Source organism: Kogia breviceps, chromosome 1 (genome assembly GCF_026419965.1).
Source record: "Kogia breviceps isolate mKogBre1 chromosome 1, mKogBre1 haplotype 1, whole genome shotgun sequence".
Lineage (NCBI taxonomy): Eukaryota > Metazoa > Chordata > Mammalia > Artiodactyla > Physeteridae > Kogia > Kogia breviceps.
The window spans coordinates 101,728,932-101,751,089 of NC_081310.1; the positions used below are offsets into that span (position 1 = coordinate 101,728,932).

The following is a 22,158-nucleotide window of genomic DNA, read 5'->3' on the forward strand; positions in this document are numbered from 1 at the left end:
CACAAATTATATACTGGTTGGAAGAGAAGAAATAAAATTTTTTCTATTTGCAGGAGATATGATTGTCTAGAAAATCCCAGAAAATCTATTTAAAAAAGCAAGATCTCAGGATATGAGATAAACAAAGCTCAATTGTATTTTGATATGTTAGCAACAAACATGTAGAAACCAAAATTAAAAACACAATACCATTTATAACTTAAAATTATTCCAAAACAGTGAAATACCAAGATATTAATTTTAAAAACATGTACATGATCTTGATGTTGAAACTTACAAAACTTGGATAAACAAAATAAAAGAAGATCTAAATAAATGGAGAAGCATACCATGTCCATGGATTGGAATACTCAATATAGTAAAGATGTCAATTTCCCCAAAACTGATTTATACATATAATGCAAGTCCTATCAAAATCCCAGCAGAATTCTGTTGTATACATAGACAAGCTTATTCTAAAATTTTTATGGAAAGGCAAAGGAACTAGAATACCTAAGACAATTTTGAAAAAGAAAAATAAAGTGGGAGAAATCACTCTACCAGAAGTTAAGATTTACTATATATACAGCTATAGCAATCAAACAATGTGCTATTAGCAGAGGAAAAGACTCAGAGATGAATGCAACAGAGATTCCAGGAATAGATAAACACAAATACACCCAACTAATAACTTCTTTTTTAAAAAAACAATTCCAACTGATTTTTAACAAAGGGGAAAACCAATTCAGTGGAGGAAGGAAAGGTTTGTTTATTTGTTTTTAACACACTGTGCTGGGCATCCATAGGCAAAATGAGCCTTCATCTAAACCTCACACCTGATATAAAAATTGATTCAAACTGATTCCTACATTTAAATGTAAAACATAAAACTATTATGGGAAAACATGAGGAAATCTTTGGGATCTAGGACTAGATGAAGAGTTGTTGGATGTGACAACAAAAGTATGATTCATGAAAGAAAATTTGATAATTAGACCTCATCAAAAGTAAAAATCTTTGTTTTGTGAAAGACCCTGTTAGGAAGATGAAAAGACAAGCTATGAACTGAGATAAAATATTTGTAAACCACATATTAGACAAAAGTCTTACATCTAAAATATACAAAGAACTCTAAAAAGTAAAACAAACCAATTAGAAAATGGGCAAAAGACATGAACAGACATTTCAGTGAAGAAGAGTTATTAACGACAAATAAGTACATGACAAGATGTTCAATCTCATTAGCCATTAAGGAAATACAAATTAAAAACACAATGGTATATCCCTACACATGTAAAAAATACTGATAATAACAAATGCTAGAGAGAACGAAGAGAAACTAGATCTCTCAGACATTGCTGGTGAGATGTAAAAATGGTATAGCCACTACGGAACATAGTCTGGAAGTTCCTTATAAAAGTAAACTTGAACTTTCTATCAGACCCAGCAATCTTATTCTTGGGCATTTACCCAGATAAATAAAAACTTATGTCTATACAAAAACCTGTACATGTATGTTCACAGTAGTTTTATTCATAGCAGCAAAAGAGTGAAAACAATTCAAATGTCCCTCAATGGTTAAACAAACTGTAATACATCTATACAATAAAATTCTATTTAGCAATAAAAATGAATTATTGATACATGTAAAAAACTGAATGGATCTCAAGGGCATTATGCTCAGTGAAAAAAGTCATTCTCAAAAAGTTCCACAGTGTGTGATTCCATTGATAGAACATTACTGAAATGACAAACTATAGTGATGGAAAACAGATTAGTGGTTACCATGGAACAGGGACTGGGGATAGCACAGGGGAGTTCCTTTGCAGTGATGGAACAGTTATGTATCTTGATACATGGATAAAACAGCATAGAACTATACACACACACAACCACACATGAACATATATGAAATACAGTGAAAACTGAATAAGGCTTGTAGTCTAGTTGACGGTATTGTACTAATATCAATTTTCTGATTTTGATATTGCACTATGGTTATATAAGACCACCACTAGTGGAAGCTGGGTGAAGGGTACATGGAACGCTGTGTACTAGTTCTTCAACTCCTTGGAATCTATAATTATTTCAAAATAAAAAATGCTAAAAAATGGTGTTCAAATGTTTTTAAAATTTTTATTTTATTTATTTATTTTTGGCTGTGTTGGGTCTTTGTTGTGGTGCACAGGCTTCTCACTGCAGTGGCTTCTCTTGTTGCAGAGCACGGGCTCTAGGTGCATGGGCTTCAGTAGTTGTGGCATGCAGGCTCAGTAGTTGTGGCATATGGGCTTAGTTGCTCCGCGGCATGTGGGATCTTCCTGGACTAGGGCTCCAACCCGTGTCCCCTGCATTGGCAGGTGGATTCTTAACCCCTGGGCCACCAGGGAAGTCCTAAATGCTTTTTAAAAGAATCTCAAGCACCAAAATAAGCTGTAGGCTGAAGAGATGGAAAAACTATTTCTGATTTAAATAGTTTTTTTCCACCAACAGAATTACTCTCTATTTCATGCCTACCTGTTGTTTCTTTAGTCCACTTTTCTTGAAGCTAACTAAATATAAGCTTCTTGAGGATAGAGCTATATTTTATTCATCCCTTTCAGTGCCTGCTGCAATACAGACATTAAAAAAAAAAACTACTAGTTAAGTTTTTAATTGAGTGAGTTATCTAATTCTGGCAAATCTGATACATTTGTAAAGAGAACTAGAATTATGCTACTCTGACTAGCTCTGTGACCTTGGTTACTTAGACCTCGCTGGATTCTGAGCTCCTCATCTATAGAATGGCGGTAAAGAGTATTGTGTCAGAGAACTGTTAGGAGAATTAAATGAGTTAATATATGCGAAGTACTTAGAATAGTGCCTGACAACATAGGGAGAGTTCAATAAATGTTATTTTTCTAAAAATTTTTTTAAATACAACTTTTAGATGTTCCGGTCACATGAATGAAAACGATAAATCAGTAAAACGTTTAAGTCTCCATTTCCTTTAACTTCTATTGGATTTAAATGAAAAGAAGTCTGTTTATGTGGTTTATAGAGGAAAAGCCCCAAATGCCATCTTAACAGTATCCATAATATTTAACCTTATAAAAATGACTACCTTGCTACTGCATTCAGGTCTTAAGTTCCAGATCCCATTAATTTCTAATAGCAAGAAAATATTATATGTAAAATGCTAATTAATAAAAATACAGTCTAAAGATTTCAACCTTATATACATTATGTGACACTCACTCAACTGACTTATTAATCTTTCACTCTTCTTAAAATGACCTTTTCCTATTCTCTGACTGATTAACTCTTATCCATCTTTGCTTAAATGTCATCTCCACTCTCAAGCCTTATCCAGCTCCCCAAAGAGGACCTATCACACTGCAACCACCCAGCTGTGGGCAAGACTGCTGTCCACCGTGCTTACTTACTTTTATACTTCTCACACACAGTATAAATCCTGTCACAGAGTAGGGTCCTTGACAAGTATCTGTAAATGAATGAACCACTGAGTTCTTCTTGTGATACTCCCACAGCAATTTTCACTTACCACCATAAGGCACTTGGCACACTACATTAGAATTACTTTCCCATTTGTCTCCCCCACTAGAGTGTAAGCTCTTTGAGGGAAGGGCCCACAGCTAACCCATGCATAGTGACTGGACCATTCATCAAAGATACGTACTGTGAGGCTACCATGTGCCAGGCACTGTTGCATCAGTATAATGAACAAGGCAGTTGCAGTTTCTTATGGAATGACAAACACATACATAAAAAAGATAGCTTTTTATTGAGATTAGTACTATGAAGAAAATAAAGCAGAGCAGTCTGACAGAGGGATGAGGACATGAGCTGGAGGAAGGGCTAGTATCAGGATAGGCCTTTGTGAGGAGGTAACATTTGAGCTCAGAGAACAAAAAGGAGCCAGTCACGTTTACAGCAGGGGTGAAGAGCCCCATGCACAGGGAATGGCAAGTACAAAGGCTCTGAGACAGGAATCAGCTGGGTTTGTTGGAAAAATACAAAAAAAACAAACAGGCAGGTCTGGCTGGCACACAGTAAACTAGGGGAAGAGAGGAGGAGAATAGGTCAGAGAAGCAGGATGGGCTAGAGCATATAGGCTACACTGAGAAATTTGGATTTTGTTATAAGAGCACAGAAAACCGCTGGATGATTTTAAGTGTGGAGTAACAGAATCTGATGTACGTTATAAAAGAAATCACATTGGTTGCTAAGTGGTGAAGCAATTGCAGGAGGTCATGAACTTCCTTCCATAGGCAGACAAATTAAGAGGCTACGTAGTGGGGGTGGGGTGCTGCTGGATGGCATGGGGCAGAAAGATGGACAGAAACAGAAATCACGGTAAATTGAGAAGACATGGTTGGCAGGCCTTGCTATTGAACACAGGAAGTAGGTGTGGCAGAAACAAATCAGATTCCTCCCAAGGATTTGACTTGAGCAAGTTTACCAAGATGGGGAAGAGTAGGAAATATCTACTATCTTGAACCAAGAAACTTTCAGATGCCTATTGGATATACAAGTGGAAAAGTAGTACATGTTAGGCACTTAATACAGACTTTCAGTAACACTTCGAGGATGATAGACTCACCTAAAATCAAACATACAATATAGCATTCCAAACATGACCAACTCTATTTACTGCTTCCAAGGTTACAAACGTAAAATAATAAGCGATTGAAATGACGAGAAATCTCAGTTCATTTGATAAACTATGTCATTTTTGGCTGCTACTGATGCTCCCTGACCCAGATTTTTAATTCAGCAAAGGTGCTGAATTTTACGTTAGAAATTTTAGACAAATGCTGTAACTCGACTCTGGTATTTTTGCCACTTAGAGAGGGTCTTAAAAACACTGGAGAGGTGAGGTGCCGAGAGGAGCAAGCAATGACTCACCAAATCACTTTTACTCAAAGATAGGTACATGCCATATATGAAGCTCCTGGGAGCCAAAGGTTTTGATGCTTTTGGCCACGATTCACATTTTAAAACTCATATTTATTTAGATATAATTTACACAGAGTCAAATTTACCCTTTTCAGCGTACAGGTCTGAGTTACGACAAACACATACAATTAAGTAATCACCACCATCACCACTACGATCAAGATACAGAATGGCTTCTCACCCAAAAAAGTTCTTTCATGTCTTTTTGTAGTCAGTCCCTCCCCCACCCCTGGAGGCTGAAAACCAATGATCTATGTTCTGTCCCATTATCTTTTTAAACTCAATAATCTTATGAACTTATGACTTTTATTCACAAGATGCCTGGCAAAGCCGTATTTCTTGAAAAATATGATATGTGAAACACCAGAACCACCTAAAAAGTATTTAATGCCCTTGTAAAAGAAGAAACCATCCACTCCAATTACTAAGGATTAGATTCAGGCCTCCAAAACAGAGTTTATAACTTTCCTCTAAGATGCTTTTTGTCTAATAATTGGCTTGGATGAAACAAGCATGACTTTCAATATACACTCAACAAGCAGATTTACACATTTTTTCCTCAAAACAACCTGATGTTTTGGATTACTATCTCATTCAAAAAGTTAAATTAAGATACAAAACATTACATATACTCACAATGGTTTTATATATGATTTTCTATAACAGGAAACTGGTAAATATGAATCTGATTAATTTTCTAAGTAAATCTCATTTGCAGAATTCTGTAATAATACTTTTTAAATAAAACTGTTCCTCTTATTTTAATTATCCATTTTGAATTTTGAAAATATTCTATTTTGACCAATGTACATGACACTTAATTTTGAAATATATCATATTATTATTATTCAATTAGATCAGGCTTTGTTAAATCTACTAAAGCAGATACTTAATTTGATCTGTTGGGATCTATTTAAATTTTATACTCTTATTTAGAGGGAGTGATATTTAATACAATTTATTTTAAAAGTAATTTATTAACTGATTCTTAATTGGCCTGAATGAATGAACACATCTTCCATGGTGAGCCAGAAATGGTGGCATGCAGTCCAGTGGTTGAGGCCTTGGGCTTTGGAATCAGAAAGACCTGGATGCTAGACCTAGCTCTGTTATTTACTGATTGTGCATACACTCTGGACAAGTAACTTCCTGTCTCACAAAACCTCACTTCCCTCCTCCATTAAATGTGCATAACAGTACTACCCACCTCATACAGCATGAATGCCAGTACTTAGGACTAGGTCTGGTACATGTAAGTGTGCTCAGTAAATGTTAGCTAGTACATACTGGATGGAATTTCCATTTAAAAAACATTGAAATGTTCTATTATTCAGCATTTGCTCTGCAACAACAAGAAAAGTGACTTTATTTATATTTTATAGATGACAAAGTGAGGCACAAAGACAGCTGAATGGAGAGCAGACTTACCGGCCCAGGTGCATACAGTTAAAGAGAAGCAGAAAGTCACCTGGTTGTTCAGACAACTCAAGTAATTTAAAGTCTGATGCTACTACAGTTTCTAAAAATGCGGTTTTCTTTTTTTTTTGTAAGAAGTAAAGAAGAAATTTTGATGAAAATCATAAGAAAGCTAAGGATGCACAAAAACAGACATATGGATCAATGGAACAGAATAGAGCCCCCATAAATAAATGCAGGCACCTATGGTCAATTAATTTCTTTCTTTTTTTTTTTTTTTTTTTTTTTTTTTTTTTTGCGGTATGTGGGCCTCTCATTGTTGTGGCCTCTCCTGTTGCAGAGCACAGGCTCCGGACGCACAGGCCCAGCGGCCATGGCTCACGGGCCCAGCCGCTCCGCGGCATGTGGGATCTTCCTGGACCGGGGCACGAACCCGCGTCCCCTGCATCGGCAGGCGGACTCTCAACCACTGCGCCACCAGAGAAGCCCCTGGTCAATTAATTTTTGACAAAGGAGGCAAGAACATACAATGGAGAAAAGACAGTCTCTACAGCAAGTGGTATTGGGAAAGCTGGACAGCCACAGGTAAATCAATGAAGTTAGAACACACCCTCATACCATACACAAAAATGAACCCAAAATGGCTTAAAGACTTAAATATAAGACAGGATACCATAAAGCTCCTAGAAAATAACATAGGGAAAACATCCTCTGACATAAATTGTAGCAATGTTTTCTTAGGTCAGTCTCCCAAGGCAATAGAAATAAAAGCAAAAATAAACAAATGGGACCCAATCAAACTTATAAGCTTTTGCACAACAAAGGAAACCATAAACAAAACAAAAAGACAATCTACATACTGGGAGAAAATATTCACAAACGATGCGACCCACAAGGGCTTAATTTCGAAAATATACAAACAGCTCATATACAAAAAAACAAACAACCCAGTCAAAAAAAATGGGCAATCTAAAGAGACAGCCCTCCAAGGAAGACATACAGATGGCCAACAGGTACATGAAAAGATGCTCAACACTGCTAATTACTAGACAAATGCAAATCAAAACTCACACTAGTCAGAATGGCCATCATCAAAAAGTCTACAAATATAAATGCTGGAGAGGGCGTGGAGAAAAGGGAACCCTCCTACACTGCTGGTGGGAAAACAGTATGGAGGTTCCTTAAAAAACTAAAAATAGAGTTGCCATATGATCCAGCAATTCCACTCCTGGGCATATATCCAGAAAAGACGAAAACTTTAATTTGAAAAGATACATGCACCTCAATGTTCATAGCAGCGCTTCGTACGATAGCCAAGACATGGAAGCAATGTAAGTGTCCATCAACAGATGAATGGATAAAGAAGATGTGGCATATGTATACAACAGAATATTGCTCAGCCATAAAAAAGAATGAAATAATGCCATTCACAGCATCATGACTAGCACTAGAGATTATCACAAACTAAGTGAAGTAAGTCAGAAAGAGAAAGACAAATACCATATGATATCACTTATTTGTGCAATCTAAAAAAATGATAAAATGAACTTATTTACAAAACAGAAACAGACTCACAGACATAGAAAACAATCTTATGGTTACCAAAGGGGATGGGAGCAGGGGAAGGATAAATTAGTTTGAGGTTAACAGATACAAACTACTATATATAAAATAGATAAACAACAAGGTCCTACTGTATAGCACAGGGAACTATATTCAATATCTTGTAATAACCTATAATGGAAAAGAATCTGAAAAAGAATATATATATGTATATATATGTATATCTGAATCATTTTGCTGTATACCTGAAACTAACACAACACTATAAATCAACTATACTTCGATTTTAAAAGGGCAAAAATATTCAAAAATAAAAATAAAATAAAATTAGTGCCGTTTACAATTTTAAAAAAAGAAAGCCAAGGATGAATACAGAAGAGATCTGCATGTTGTTCTTAACCATTAACTTTGTATGTGTGTATAAGGGAATTTCATTAAGTGGGAGTTCATTTTGTGAAGCCAGCCACATCAAAGCAACTGACTGGATTATGTTCAGGTTTGAAATAATTTTGAAAACTCAGTTTAAAACAGAAATAAGTATTTCACATTTCCCCCCTTTTCCCTTTTTATTCCTTTAGAAACATAATAGTCTTTTTTTTTCCCTTCCACTCTTTATAGGCAAATTTATGGCACTCATAAAATTTTAGACTAAGTTTGAAGGAAACTGAGAGGACATCTGGTCCAATCCTTTAGTTTTAAGGTAGAGAATGATGCCCAGAAGGGAACTAAAATAAAATAAAAGCCAAAGTGAGTGGGACCAAGTGTCCTAATGCCCTATCAGTTACTCTTTCTACTACAAGGTTATCAAAATACTTAGGCCGGGCAGTCGCCAGAGCTCCTCCATGTCCACAGCAGACATCAGCCATCATGTCACCACTTCCTTCTCACCTTCACACCTTAGAGTCCTAAAGTCACCACATTCAACCTGGCTGCTGCCACTGACAGTGGTGATGCCCCCAGTGATTCAGTAAATGTAAACCCAAAATTTCCAGCTTAAAATGTGAAGACCTTTTTACTTCCTTCCATTTTGTCCTTTAAGTTTCAGAAATAATTAAATCTTTAAGAGTAGTAATGATCTTTTAGGAAAACATCTCAGTTCCACACTCTTAAAATGTGGTTGGAGACTGTGAGATAAACTTATTCTGTCAAAAATTTAAAAGTAAATATAAGCAAAGTTAATCTATGGTGATCGAAATCACCAGAAAGTGGCTGCTTGGGAAGGGGCAGGTGGGGTGATGGAAATGTTCTATATCCTGATAGAGATGTGGTCAAACTATATACTTAAGATCTATGCATTTCACTGTTTGTGAATTATAGCTTTTAAAAACAATCTAAAGTACTCATGTAGACAATTCAGATTTTAAAATTCTCATCCAAGGGAGGGACCTGAATTGCAATCCAGCTGGTGAAAGGCAATGACCAAACTGACAGAGATCTTTCAAAATCATCGTAGCTAAATGCATTTTTGTTCAATTATTCATGAGGATAACATCCACTGTGCCAGAACTCATGTATATGGAAAGCAAATAAAGAGTTTCTTTAAGGCTATGCAGATTAATGGATTCTGCCTTAAACAGGAATGAGAGTATTATTTAAGTACTGTGTACACTACTGTGATAACATATCTGCTGATCTGCATTGCCTACTGAAGTGCATTTAGCATTTAGTAATAGAACTTCATCCTAAAGACCACAGAGAACTTAAGACTTTTATAGATAAGGAAGGTAAGGTTTAATACAGTGCACTAAAGCCTTCACATTTCTATTTTCTGTATTACTTTCCTATAAAAACTTGAGTGTGTATGACATTCTGCCCACTGCATATCATTTTCTGGTAACAGAGCTGTTTGTTTTTGTTTTTGTTTTTTTGTGCCTACTAGATTGCTAATTTAAAAAAAAAATTTATTGGGGTATAATTGATTTACAATGTTGTGTCAGTTTCAGGTGTATAGCAAAGTGCATCTGTTATACAAATACACATATCCACTCTTTTTTAGATTCTTTTCCCATACAGGCCATTACAGAGTATTGGTAACAGAGTTTTGACAAAATAAGAAGAGTACTGAAAAGGAATAAAAAAACCTGGCTCTTCTCTGGCTGACAAACAAGCACATGACGTTGGGTCAGAAACCACAGGTGGCTAGCAGCACAAATTGGTTAAAGATAGTGCTCAGTTAGTCCTTATTGCCATGAGACAGAGGGGAGAAAAGGGCAAATTTAGAGTTCAAGTTATAGCTAGAACCGGAAGACAAATTTCCCACCTCTTTGAGCAAAGTGTATTGAAATAAATTTTAGCACACGTTAGTAAAAGGTCTGGTATAGTATCTGGCACACTGGCTGTTCAAGAAAACAGTATGTCCTGTTACTAATGAAGGATCCACAGGAGAGTGACCTTCTCTCTCCTCCGATGCTCATACATACCAAATCTGGCTTCACTTGATGAGTCAGGGGGAAGGAGAGCCACATAGAGTACAAGGTGGTGAGTACCGTGGACAGCCAGGACTGCTGGACCTCCCGGCTTCTGGGAATGCGGTGAATATAGTATTCGGGAAACTAGAAGGAAATAGTGAAAATGCAAATCAACTTGGCCAGTGATACTGAAGTTAAACATAGTAACAGTTAACATTTGTACAAACAGGAAATGCTCTCTCAATTTTAATTTTCATTGGAAATATTTTTAAACTAAGTTATAAAGCCTTTTTCGTGCTTTATACAACACACATCACTGGGTTATGACAAAAAGTTCCTGAATATGATTCAAAATGTTAAAGTCAGTGTTGACAATAAGCTGGGGGAAATTTTCTATAAAATATGTTTCAGGCAAAGACCTTAACATACATATATACAAAGAGTCCTTACAAATCAGTATAAGTAACCTAGTATCAAGATGAGCAAAGGAGATGGACAGACAATTCCAAACAGAAGAAACACAAACAGCCAATTAACATTTGAAAAGATTGTTAACAATTAAAAGAAAGCAATGAGTCATTTTTCACCTACCTAGCTGGCGGAGATTGTGGATACTCAGCGTTTTTGAGGATGTAGGGAAACAGACATTTACATTCCCTAGGCAAATACATTAGAACAACTTTTGGGGAAGGCAATTTAGGAATATCTATCAGAATTTTAAGTGTGTCTACTATTGATCCAGCGTTACTGCTACCAGAAATACATCTCACAGATTTACCCACATGCTATCTACTTTATCACTGTTTGTATTTGTGGAAATTGGAAACAGCCCAAATATCCTCCGACAGGGATTGGAGAAGTCCATACAATAAAATATATGGAGACACATGAACAAATGACATAGATTTATATGAACAGATATGGAAGATGTATTCAGATGAGTTGTTAAAGTGAATATACAAGTTGCAGGACAGTATGTTTAATATGATCCAGCGTGTATTAACAAATCACACAGCTGTGTTGTGTTTGTATATACATTGGTACACATATCAGTATTTGCATGAAGAAAATCTGGAACTGTTTGCCACAAACTATATTTGATGTGGAAGGGATTACACAGGGAACTGAATACCAGAAGGTGAGAATCACTGGGAGTTTCTTGCAGCCTGGCTACTACAAACGTTAAGTCAGAGAGTAAAGTACTAAATACCTAATACATTCCTCTCCCCATCCCTCCAACTTTGGCCTTGAGGAACAATACGTTCCTAGAGAAAAGAACAGAAAAACCTTTTCCTAAATTAGTGGAAGACACAAAACTACTGGTCCTAAGTTTTTTCAAATTTAGAAAAAGGTGTGAGATTGTGTGTGGAGGCTTCTCTTATGCTCCAGGAGGGCATCTGTGTAGCTCCTATAAAAACAAAAACGGGCTGCACATGTGACCACTCTGTTTCACATATGATGGAGAGTCCCTCTTCCTTCCATACTACACCAGTGGGGAAAGAAAGATCTGGACTCAATATGTTATTCACTATTTTTATTTATTTATTAATCATTTATTACATCAATGGTTTTTTTTCTTCCAAAGGATTAAGGTACTAAATGTTCAACTAGAAAATAATACTGAATAGTTCCCAAACTATAGACCGTACAAGGAGCAATATCCAAAAGGGGGCAAACTTGTAAGGAATCTTGTTTGAAGTTTGTGCTTGCCTAATTTGTGGAGATTATTAATTTAAAAACATGTATTGGGTAAAACAGTACTGAAACTGAGCCCCCTAAAACTGAGTTTCCTTACTGAGCTTATGATTAATCTCTCTATCCAAATCTTTATTCCCTTTCTTGTCCCCTCTGACCTCTATCCTGTGCTAACTGAACACTTATCCACCAGAGTCAGATGACTAAAATTGCTGTTGTCCATAACATCGTTAATGCACTAAACTTGCTATTATATATATCATCATTAACATACAAACCCAGGTTGTTTCTCCAGGGCAAGATAAGTTAACAGACCCCTGAGCCACGGACCACCTGGTCTGAGCCTCATAAACCAGAACATCCTGACTCCCAAAACTATGATTAAGAAATGTCACAAGACAATTAATCCCAGCCTTTGTTCATCCCTTAAAAAAAAAAAAAAAATCCCTAACTCAAAGACCAAGTGGGAATGGATCTGAGGCTTGTCTCCCACACTCTTGCTTGGCCTCTTGCAATAAACCCTTTCTTTGCTGCAAACTCTTGGCCGTCAGAGTTTGGCTTTCTGCACTGTGGGTACATGAGGCCTTGCTTGGTTTCAGCACTATAGAGCCAAAATGCCTAATCAGAAACCTTTTGGATCAGAAAGAAGTGTTTCGAACAGGTAATACAGGACATATACCATATATTACTGATATCCACTGCTGAAGTTTGGAGAAGTAACCAAACATATTAACATTTGTATAGCAAAACACGAACATGCACACTAAGTGGGATAAAGACTATACTCCTCATGCCAATTCAAACCAGGTTTTACTGTCAAATAAACTTGTGACAAACTTGGAACTTTTTTTTCTCCCTCAGTTTTCCGAGCTTTCTAGATTTCAGATCAAAGATTGTGGACCTGTACTACAAAATACATTTGAACCCAATAAGATGTCAGTATTATTATAGTAAAAATAACCCAGTAGGGTCTCATTATAAAGGTTTTTTCAATGTTACTTCAAAAATTTGAGGCCTGATCTTAATATCTATAATATTTTCTTCAAAAAACCATGGGTGTCTACCATGTCCCTTGAATCTTTTAAAGCTGTGAGCATATAACTTTTTTAAAAATTTTATTTTATTGAAGTTTAGCTGATTTACAATGTTGTGTTAATTTCTGCTGTACAGCAAAGAGATTCAGTTATACATATTCTCTTTCATATTCTTTTCCATTATGGTTTATCACAGGACACTGAATGTAGCTCCCTGTTCTATATAGTAGGATCTTGTTTTTTATCCATTCTACATATGACAGTTTGAATCAGCTAATCCCAAACTCCCAATCCATCCCTCTCCTCTCCCCCTCGGCAACCACAAGTCTGTTCTCTATATCTGTGAGTCTTTTTCGTAGATAAGTTCATTTGTGTCATATTTTAGATTCCACATATAAATGATATCATATGGTATTTGTCTTTCTCTTTCTGACTTACTTCACTTAGTATGATAATCTCTAGGTCCATCTATGTTGCTGCAAAGGGCATTATTTCATTCTTTTTTTACGGCTGAGTAGTATTCCATTGTATATATATACACACCACATCTTCTTTGCTTATAGCTATGTAAAGAAGCAATGAACAGTATTTTTGGGTATTTTTAGTGTCCTGAGGGGCTGGAAGGGGTGGTCAGCCTGACTCTGGCTCTGGAAGTCCAGCTCCTCTGACTCCATCTGAGCTCCAGAGAGGCAAACACAAAAGCCTGATAGGGCCTACGCAAGGGTCTAGAGACAGCTCTCTTAGACTTGGACATGGAAGAAAAGACTACATCTTGTCCCAGGGAGCAGCCTGAGGAAGCAGAGAAAGTGGGTTCTGAAAGTCTCCAGTCCAGTCCCAGAAGGACAGAAACTAGTGGAGGCATGTTCTGGGGTGCGACCTGAGGGTGCTCCTAGATGGAGACTAGAAAAACAGGCCTGAGGGTGAGCAAACAAGGTAGTGACTGAAGAGTGATGACCCGTCTTCTGACTTCTGGCTACACCATGGAAGGAGCCCAACCTCAGCCTTCAGATCAGATGCTAGGCTGGGAAAGGAGTCTTGGTTCCACCTGTGGGCTGGAGCTAACTGAGCCAATGACCTCATGCATACAGTGACCCACCACTCAGTTTGCACAGGATGGTCCCAGTTTATGCCTGGAGTCCTGGCATAATTATTAATAGTACTCCCTTCTGCTCTCAGAAGTATCCCAATTTAAATGATAAAGTATATGGTTACCCACAGGATGGGCAATGAGTAGGTTCTTCCTAGTGATAGGGAAGGAAATTTACTCAGAATAGCCCAAGGCAAGGTGATGCAAGAATCTACATTACCATCAAGGACAAGAGTCTAAGTGGTAGCTGGGAAGAAAGCCAAGCTGGAAGTCCTACCAGTGAGATAAACAGGAAAACAGAGAGTTGGTGACCAGCGTGGGGAAATGCGGGTGGTAAGGATTGAGCCAGGCAAGGGGTCAGAACCATGACCCTGACTGGCAGGAGACCGGGGACGGGGGGGGAGGGTCCATATGGTACCCCTCTCTGGCTTATGGCTCTACGCTAGAGAGGCCTCTACCTCCAAACCCCATCTAAGTCTTCGCCACATTATGACATTCTGATAATAAGTTCAGGGAACCGGAAATCCTACCAACAAAGAGATTTCTCTCCAAATCCAAGCCTCTTTCCACCCATTCGCCCACCAGATCAGTTCTCAGAGGCACCTTTCCCGATTGACCTTTCTAAATAACCCTGCTCCTCCCACCTGTATGCACACTCCTCTCTCCTCCATCACCAGGCTTGCTTTTTGTTTTAAAATTACTCTATATCCTCTATTGGTATATTATATATTTATTTACTGATACCTCCACGAGAATATACCTTACCTGAGGACGCCGGGAACTTTAATCATTGCAATCTCAGTGCTTGTAAGAGTATTTATTTGGTCTACAGTTGGTGTGCAATACATATTTATTGAATAAATGATTCAATATGTTTTTGCATATTAATATAAAATAACTCAATCTTCCTGTCACCTAGCTGAGATGTTCTTAGACTGGGAATGCAGAAAGGACACAAAGGAGGTAATTTCACAGTGCTTAACCTGGGGCCTTATTTGTAAGGTCCACTCAATAAATGGGTTGAACTGAATGGGGCAGTTCAATTCCTGGGGCAAGAGGGAAAATGCCGGAGCACAGCAGGGTATTGAGAGTTTATAAACAGCCAGAGTCAGGAGGCACCAAACCCTAAAGGGAGATGAGAAGGAACCAAAGACAAACGCCCCCTTCCCATCAATGTGTCCTAGATACACAGCCTAGAGGGCCTCAAGGAACTTCTCAGCCCTTGTGGGTCCTCTCCCCAGAAAATAAGTCCATGAGAGAAGACTGTCCTGAGGCTCTGAGGTCTGAGCACAAAGGGAAAGGAGTCTGCTAGGTTAAAGCAAGCAGAGCCTTCCACTGCACACCTAAAACTTCTTGAAAAATTCTATGCCCACTGGTTCTGTATTAAACCTGCTATGCAGGAGTGCAGTCAAGTGGATGGAAACCTGGGGCTATCTGGATAGGGACAGAGCCCTCAAAATAGCTATGCCTGATACACAGAAGTTGGTGCTAGGGTATCTGATGTCCTGTATCACCTAGAAGAAATACTGAGAACCAGGCCATGACAAAATCTTAAGAGAGTTTTTATTACTTTATATAGTTTTAGAAGATAATCAAATATATAAAGAAGTCAATGAAGAAAAATTATCAATAGAATGCTTGTATTTTGGTCTTCACTAAAATTCCTTTGAAGACAAAGGAATGGGAGAGAGTTTCAGAGAGCTACAATTTAGGCTCGGCTATGACCAGGCATTCCTAGGGGTTGTGGCATCTAGAGAAATCCAAGTGAAGGCACCTTTCTAGACATACTGTTTTTATTAGTCTGTACCTCTGCCTTGAGGAAACTGTCCCTGATCCTCTTCTATGTGCTATTAATGGGATGCAGGACACAAAGGATACTTCATCCATCATTTTACCCCCTGAGCCCCATCTCCAGACCCAACATTTGGTTTCAGAGTGGCCACATGACCCAAGCAGCATCAGTCTTTTCCTGGATTCTTATAGAGACCCAAGGAAAGCTCTTCCTTTTACAAATACTGTGGGCTGCTAAACTGGCCCTCAATAATCCATTCTACTGGGGCAAGAAATACATACTTGTTTTCTCATTCCTCTATTCACTAGGCTTTTCAGTAACAACTCAAAATTGAACTATCATATTTGTCACCAAAACATGCTATTCCTGTGTTCCCAAGCCAGAAATTGACAAATGAACAGTAGAACCTATCATAAACAGGTTTCCTGAATTGATGTGAAGATCATGAAGATCTATGTTGGGACTGGCAGGGACGAGGGTTGGTGGGGGCCACTCTGAAACCAAATGTTGGGTCTGGTGACGGGGCTCAGGGGGTAAAATGATGGATGAAGCATCCTTTGTGTCCTGCATCCCATTAACAGGACATAAAAGAGGGTCGGGGCAGTTTCCTCAAGGCAGAGGTACAGACTAATAAAAACAGTATGTCTAGGGTCTCCCTGGTGGCGCAGTGATTGAGAGTCCGCCTGCCGATGCAGGGGACGCGGGTTCGTGCCCCGATCCGGGAAGATCCCACACGCCACGGAGCGGCTGGGCCCGTGAGCCATGGCCGCTGAGCCTGCGCGTCCGGAGCCTGTGCTCCGCAACAGGAGAGGCCACAACAGTGAGAGGCCCGTGTACCACAAAAACAAAACAAAACAGTATGTCTATAAAATCTGCTCCCATGTTTCCTTCTTCCAAAACCTCTACACACATTCCTACCTACCCACCTACTCCCAATATCCCCGCTACTCTCATGGTCCAAGCCATCACCACCTCTCACTGTGACTATTACAATTGCCTCTCAATTCGTCTCTGCTTTTCTCTTGCTCCCCTTCATTTTATTCTTTACAGAATCTCCAGAGCGATCTTTTTATAATGTACAGCAGATCTTTCTTTCTCCCGCTTAAAACCCTCCAAAGGCTCACCACTGCACTTGGGATAAGATCCAGGTCTCTTACAACTGCCTCCAAGGTCCCATGTAGTCTGGCGCTGGCTTATGTCTCTAGCCGCTCCCTGCTCACTCCCTCCAACCACACGGGTCTTCTTTCTGCTGTTTGAATGTGTCAGACTCATTCCTTCCTGAGGGCCTTTTCTGCTCATTCTGAGCTGTCTGCCCTGCTCCCAGACTGTCTCATAGGAAGCTCTTTCCTGCAAGTCAGGTCTCGCTTGAACATTATCTCCTCAGAGAGGATGCAGTTCTCCCCCACCATCCCCTACCCCCCAAACATGGTTGCCCTCCACCGCACTGTCTTATTTTACCATCTTCACAGCAATTTATTGGTAAATCAAATTAACTTGCTCATTTATAGTTTGTCTGATTGCTGTCTGCCTCTCTCCCCAGAACGTAAGCTCCGTGACAGGAAAGGACTTCGCCTCGCAGCCTGCTGTGATCCTGATGCAAAGAATGGTGTTTGACACGTCACGGGTGCTCATCACTACTCGCTGAATAGATAAATGACTGTCATTACAGTTTCTAGAAGTTCAGTCTATGGTCTATGCTGAGGAAGATGCTAACTCCTTATCTCATAACATCTCAGGAATGTAAGAGACCAATTAATCGAACTTTCTCACTTCACAGGTGAGGCATCTGAACCTTCCCACGGGGACAGAGCCAGCAAGTGGTAGAGCCAGGACCTGAACCCAGGCTTTCCGCGTGTCCTGAAATAGGCCGCTGAGTCACCTTCATGAAGGCTGTTCTTGGTTCCTGTGCGTCCCTGCTGAGAAGCCTGCCCGCTCCAACACACAGCGAGCTGAGCCAGCTTCCTCTGGAGCTGTGCTCCCGGCCGCCTGTGGTTTCTGGGATAGCCAACCACCCGTCCTGACCCATTTCCTTTCCCTTCTCTGTTTTGTAACTCACCAGCCCTATATATCTACAGCCTTCAACCCCCTGACTGTGCCATACCTCTACCTGCTCTATGGGAATTGGTCCGCTGGCCGCCTCCCACCTCTCTGTGCTCTGTGCCCTGCTCTGCGCTATAGGTTTGGCACTACATCCCCACCTACCACTGTCACCAATGACTCCCTCCCTCTGTCCGCGAGCCTCTCTGGGGAAAAAAAATCAGAAAAAACAAATACAGGGGCTTAGAAATCTTCAGACTTTTCTGTTGAACCTTAGGCCCCCAAGTCCCTTCTGGCCAGTTCTGCTGTTTTGCTGTTGCTCCTACCTAGCAGCCGACTGGGAAAGTATGCTTTAGTTGAGTTCTTGCTTTCTGTGCAGGTCAATGTGTATACCCTGCAGTATGTGCATATCGTGCAACGTGATCCAGTCTGTTTCACACAATTGGCAGTCATATAAAAGAGAAGACTCAAAAAAATAAAAAAATTTTTAAAATTTTTAAAAATTAAAAAAATAAAAAAAGAGAAGACTCTTTCTCTCTTATTCTCTCTCCACCATGTAGTTAATGAAACATCCTTTCTATCTATCTATACAAGCTTCCTAATTAAGAAGTGGCAGGGACCATGTCCTACATTACTGTGTATGCCCACAGAGCCTCTCAGTGTTCCCCACACGTACTTGATTGATGGATAACCAAACCCACAGTGGCAAGACAGACAGCAAAGGTAGACTGCCTAAGAGTAAAAAAAAAATAACGTGGAGAAATGGATTTTTTTCAGGCTTCTAGTTTGTCTGGAATTATGTGAAACACTGACTTAAATGCTAATAGTATATGACAACTTGTAACTTTCACAGTATCTTTCAGAATTACATCACTGTTGAAAACCACAAACATATCTGGCCTTAGATTTGTGACAAACTAAATAGAAGTTTATAGTGATTCAGATGGAAATAATTCCACCAAGGAATCCAAATGGCATCATAAACCACAATAGAGCAGGTCAAGTGGTCTATGAAGTCATTCTCTGCTGTTACCACACACTGAAACCTACAATACATTTATTACTTAGTGAATACCACGCTATTGCAGAATCTTTGAAACAAAACAAAATGAAAATGGTAAAATTTCATTCAACCAAAAATGATTTGTTTTCCTTCATAACCGCTTTTTTTAAAATAATGAAAAGTATTATAGTAAACGCATGTTAGATGATTCACCCAATCATTCTGAAATCAAGATGACCATAATTTACCACCCCAAAAAAGCTTTTATATGCATGTCCTTCAAGAACTTGGTAGCTGCTCACTTCAACGTAGGTGATGACGAGGTACCATGAAGTGTCTTGGGATGAACGAGCCGTGGGTTCCAGGCTGGATCCTGCTCAGATAACCAGCTCTGTCACCTTGGGTGAGTTAGTCTCTCTGGACCTCAAGTCTCTCACTCTGAAGCAAGGAGGCCTGGCTGAGATCAGAGATCCTCAACTAGCCATAATGATCCCACAACTGGTTCTCAAACCTGTCTTCTCAGAGACAGGCTTCCTTTTACCTTTAAAATGGTATGAATTTAAAGACCGCTCTTCCAGGCCTGCCTCACGACTTGGGGCCAATCCTCACTTTACCTTGAGAAGCTCTTCCTTGCCTGGAGGTCTCAGGCTTCAGGGAAATAAAAAAGAAGTTTGTTCTTGAAACACTTAGGGGAGTCTGGCGCAAAAGATTTCTAAAGTCCTTCATAATGAATATTAGTATTCCTCTTTCCATCCTTTAACTGCCCCTTTCTTTTGCCAGAAATAATCCAATTTTTCCTTTGGGTAACTCACTCTTGCTCACATTCTCAGCCAGATGGTTTTGGTGGGATTTCAGCCCCTGTCTCCTTAACCCCTAACCTGTAGCTCCAAGAGTAGGCCTGGAATGGTTTAAGAACCATGGAACAACACTCATCTCTGGCTACGATGATTAGCTGAAAGATGTGAATATAACCCAGGTGGAGACCATCAGGCAGGAGACATTTGCTGGGACTTCTGGGAAAAAGAAGCTTCACCTCTCCCTCTCCTACATGCTGTAAGAGAGCTTCTTCTTCCTTAGACCTTTAGTGCAAAGATATGAAGCCAGGAGTCGCTAATGCTTTTTGCTACCCTGAGGGAATAGCCTGGAGCTGCTGGAGGCAGCATTGGGGACCCTGACGGGAGGATGCTGCAGAGGAGAGAGCAAACACACCACTATCCTTGGTGGCCTCCCTGGGCAGTTGGACCAAGTTTTGCCAGAAACAACACTGAATTTTTCCCATTTCGTTAAGTCAAATAACGCTCTTTATTGTTCAAGCCAGTTTTTGTTTTGTTTTGTTTTGTTTTGTTCTGTTTTTGCGGTACGCGGGCCTCTCACTGTTGTGGCCTCTCCCGTTGCGGAGCACAGGTTCCAGATGCGCAGGCTCAGGCGCCATGGATCACGGGCCCAGCCGCTCCGCGGCACGTGGGATCCTCCTGGACCGGGGCACGGACCCGTGTCCCCTGCATCGGCAGGCGAACTCTCAACCACTGCGCCACCAGGGAAGCCCCAAGCCAGTCTTGAGTTTAGTTTTATGTCACTTGCAGTTGAAATACCCTTCCTTTTAGCTTTAAAATGGTATGAATTTATTTATTTATAAAATATTATTTACTTATCTGGCTGCACCGGGTCTTAGTTGTGGCACGCGGGATTGCCACGTGCGGGATCTTTAGTTGCGGCGCACGGGATCTTAGTTGTGGCATGTGGGATCTAGTTCCCGGACCAGGGATTGAACCCAGGCCCCCTGCAATTGGGAGCATGGAGTCTTAACCCCTGGACCACCAGGGAATTTCCTAAAAATGGTATGAATTTAAAGACTGCTTTCCTCTTCTTAAAAAGGAAAAGATATTAAAATCATAGATGCAACAAGTGTTTACAGCACTGGCTATTAGAACTGTATTCTTCATTGTGAGCACAGACATACTCTCAAGAGCACCTACCAGGTGACAGGAACTGGGCTAGGAGCACAAGGGTAAATAAGACGGTTATAAAGAGCTCACTGCAGTCTGGTAGGACAACACAGGACAACTAATAATTGCAATCAGAGAGATTGATACGATAAGACATCATTATTAAAAATAATGTTAGCACCAAGTAAGAAATGATGAATTATACTTTAATAAACCCAGTCAGGCTTTATAGAAGAGATACTTTATCTAACTTGGAAGAATATGACATTTACCAGGTATAGCAGAGGAGGAAAAAAGGTTCTTCTGGCGTGTTCACAGCAGAGAGAAATGAAATGGCATGGAATATCTGGGGAACTATATTTTGGCATGTAAAGAAGACAGAGCAGCAGAAAATACAGCTGGAGAGGTAGGGCCTTCAAAGCCATGCTAAAGAGTATGTACTCAAATCTAAAGGCAAAGAGGAGTTACTGAAGGATGTTAAAAAAGGAGAATACTGTAATCAGATCTGCTTTCAAGCAATACCACTCTGGCAGTTACGAAGAGAATGGACAGAAGGGTGGCAGCTCAACCAGAGGAGGAAAATCATTTGAGAGATCACTGAAACACGCCAGGAGAATGACGTTGAAGGCCCGAAGCAGGGGTTCCCGACCCCTGGGCCACGGGCCGGCGCCGGTCTGTGGCCTGTTCGGACCGGGCCGCACAGCAGGAGGTGAGTGGGCCCCTCCCCGTCGCTCGCATTACCGACTGAACCATCCGCCCCCGCCTGCCCCCTGTGGAAAAAGTGTCTTCCACGAAACTGGTCCCTGGTGCCAGCAAGGCTGGGGACCACTGGCCTGAAGGCTACTTACAACACGAAGCTGAAGGGCTGGAGGGGGCAAACAGCGGGGAGCAGGGATTTAAGGAGGCTGGGGGGCTTGGGGTGACTCTCAGGTGTTTGGGGGAGCGAATGGTAAAAGGGGAAACAGACTGAGAGCATATCGTTATTCATTGTGGTTCGGTTTTGAGCGGAATTTTGTGAGTCAGTAACACACTCTCTAAGTACAAAATATACCCGTGTTAGAGACTATGTACAGGTTAACAGTCAGGTTGAAATGGGATAGACAGGGTTTTGTACTGGGAACTTGGGCAACGAATTCACTTGGCAGGTGGGCAGACAGAGCAAGACAGCTGGAGATCTCAGAAAAGACAGTGTTGGGGGATCTAGATTCCAGGCAGGCGCTGACAGGTCCCAGGGCAGCCTGG

General features: G+C 40.1%; 1 protein-coding gene across 3 annotated transcripts in view; it reads right to left on the reverse strand.

The window, feature by feature from the left end:
* The window catches only part of ALG14 (ALG14 UDP-N-acetylglucosaminyltransferase subunit), a 104,715-nt gene that overhangs the window by 53,052 nt on the left and 29,505 nt on the right, over positions 1–22,158 (reverse strand). For 2 of the 3 annotated variants that reach the window (XM_059056935.2, XM_059056943.2), the window contains exon 3: positions 10,335–10,466. In XM_059056935.2, the coding sequence (XP_058912918.1) occupies positions 10,335–10,466 (132 nt within the window). Of the gene's footprint in view, positions 1–3,401; positions 3,461–10,334; positions 10,467–19,022; positions 19,047–22,158 lie in introns of all 3 variants that reach the window. The other variant, XM_067040218.1, reaches the window with a different exon arrangement.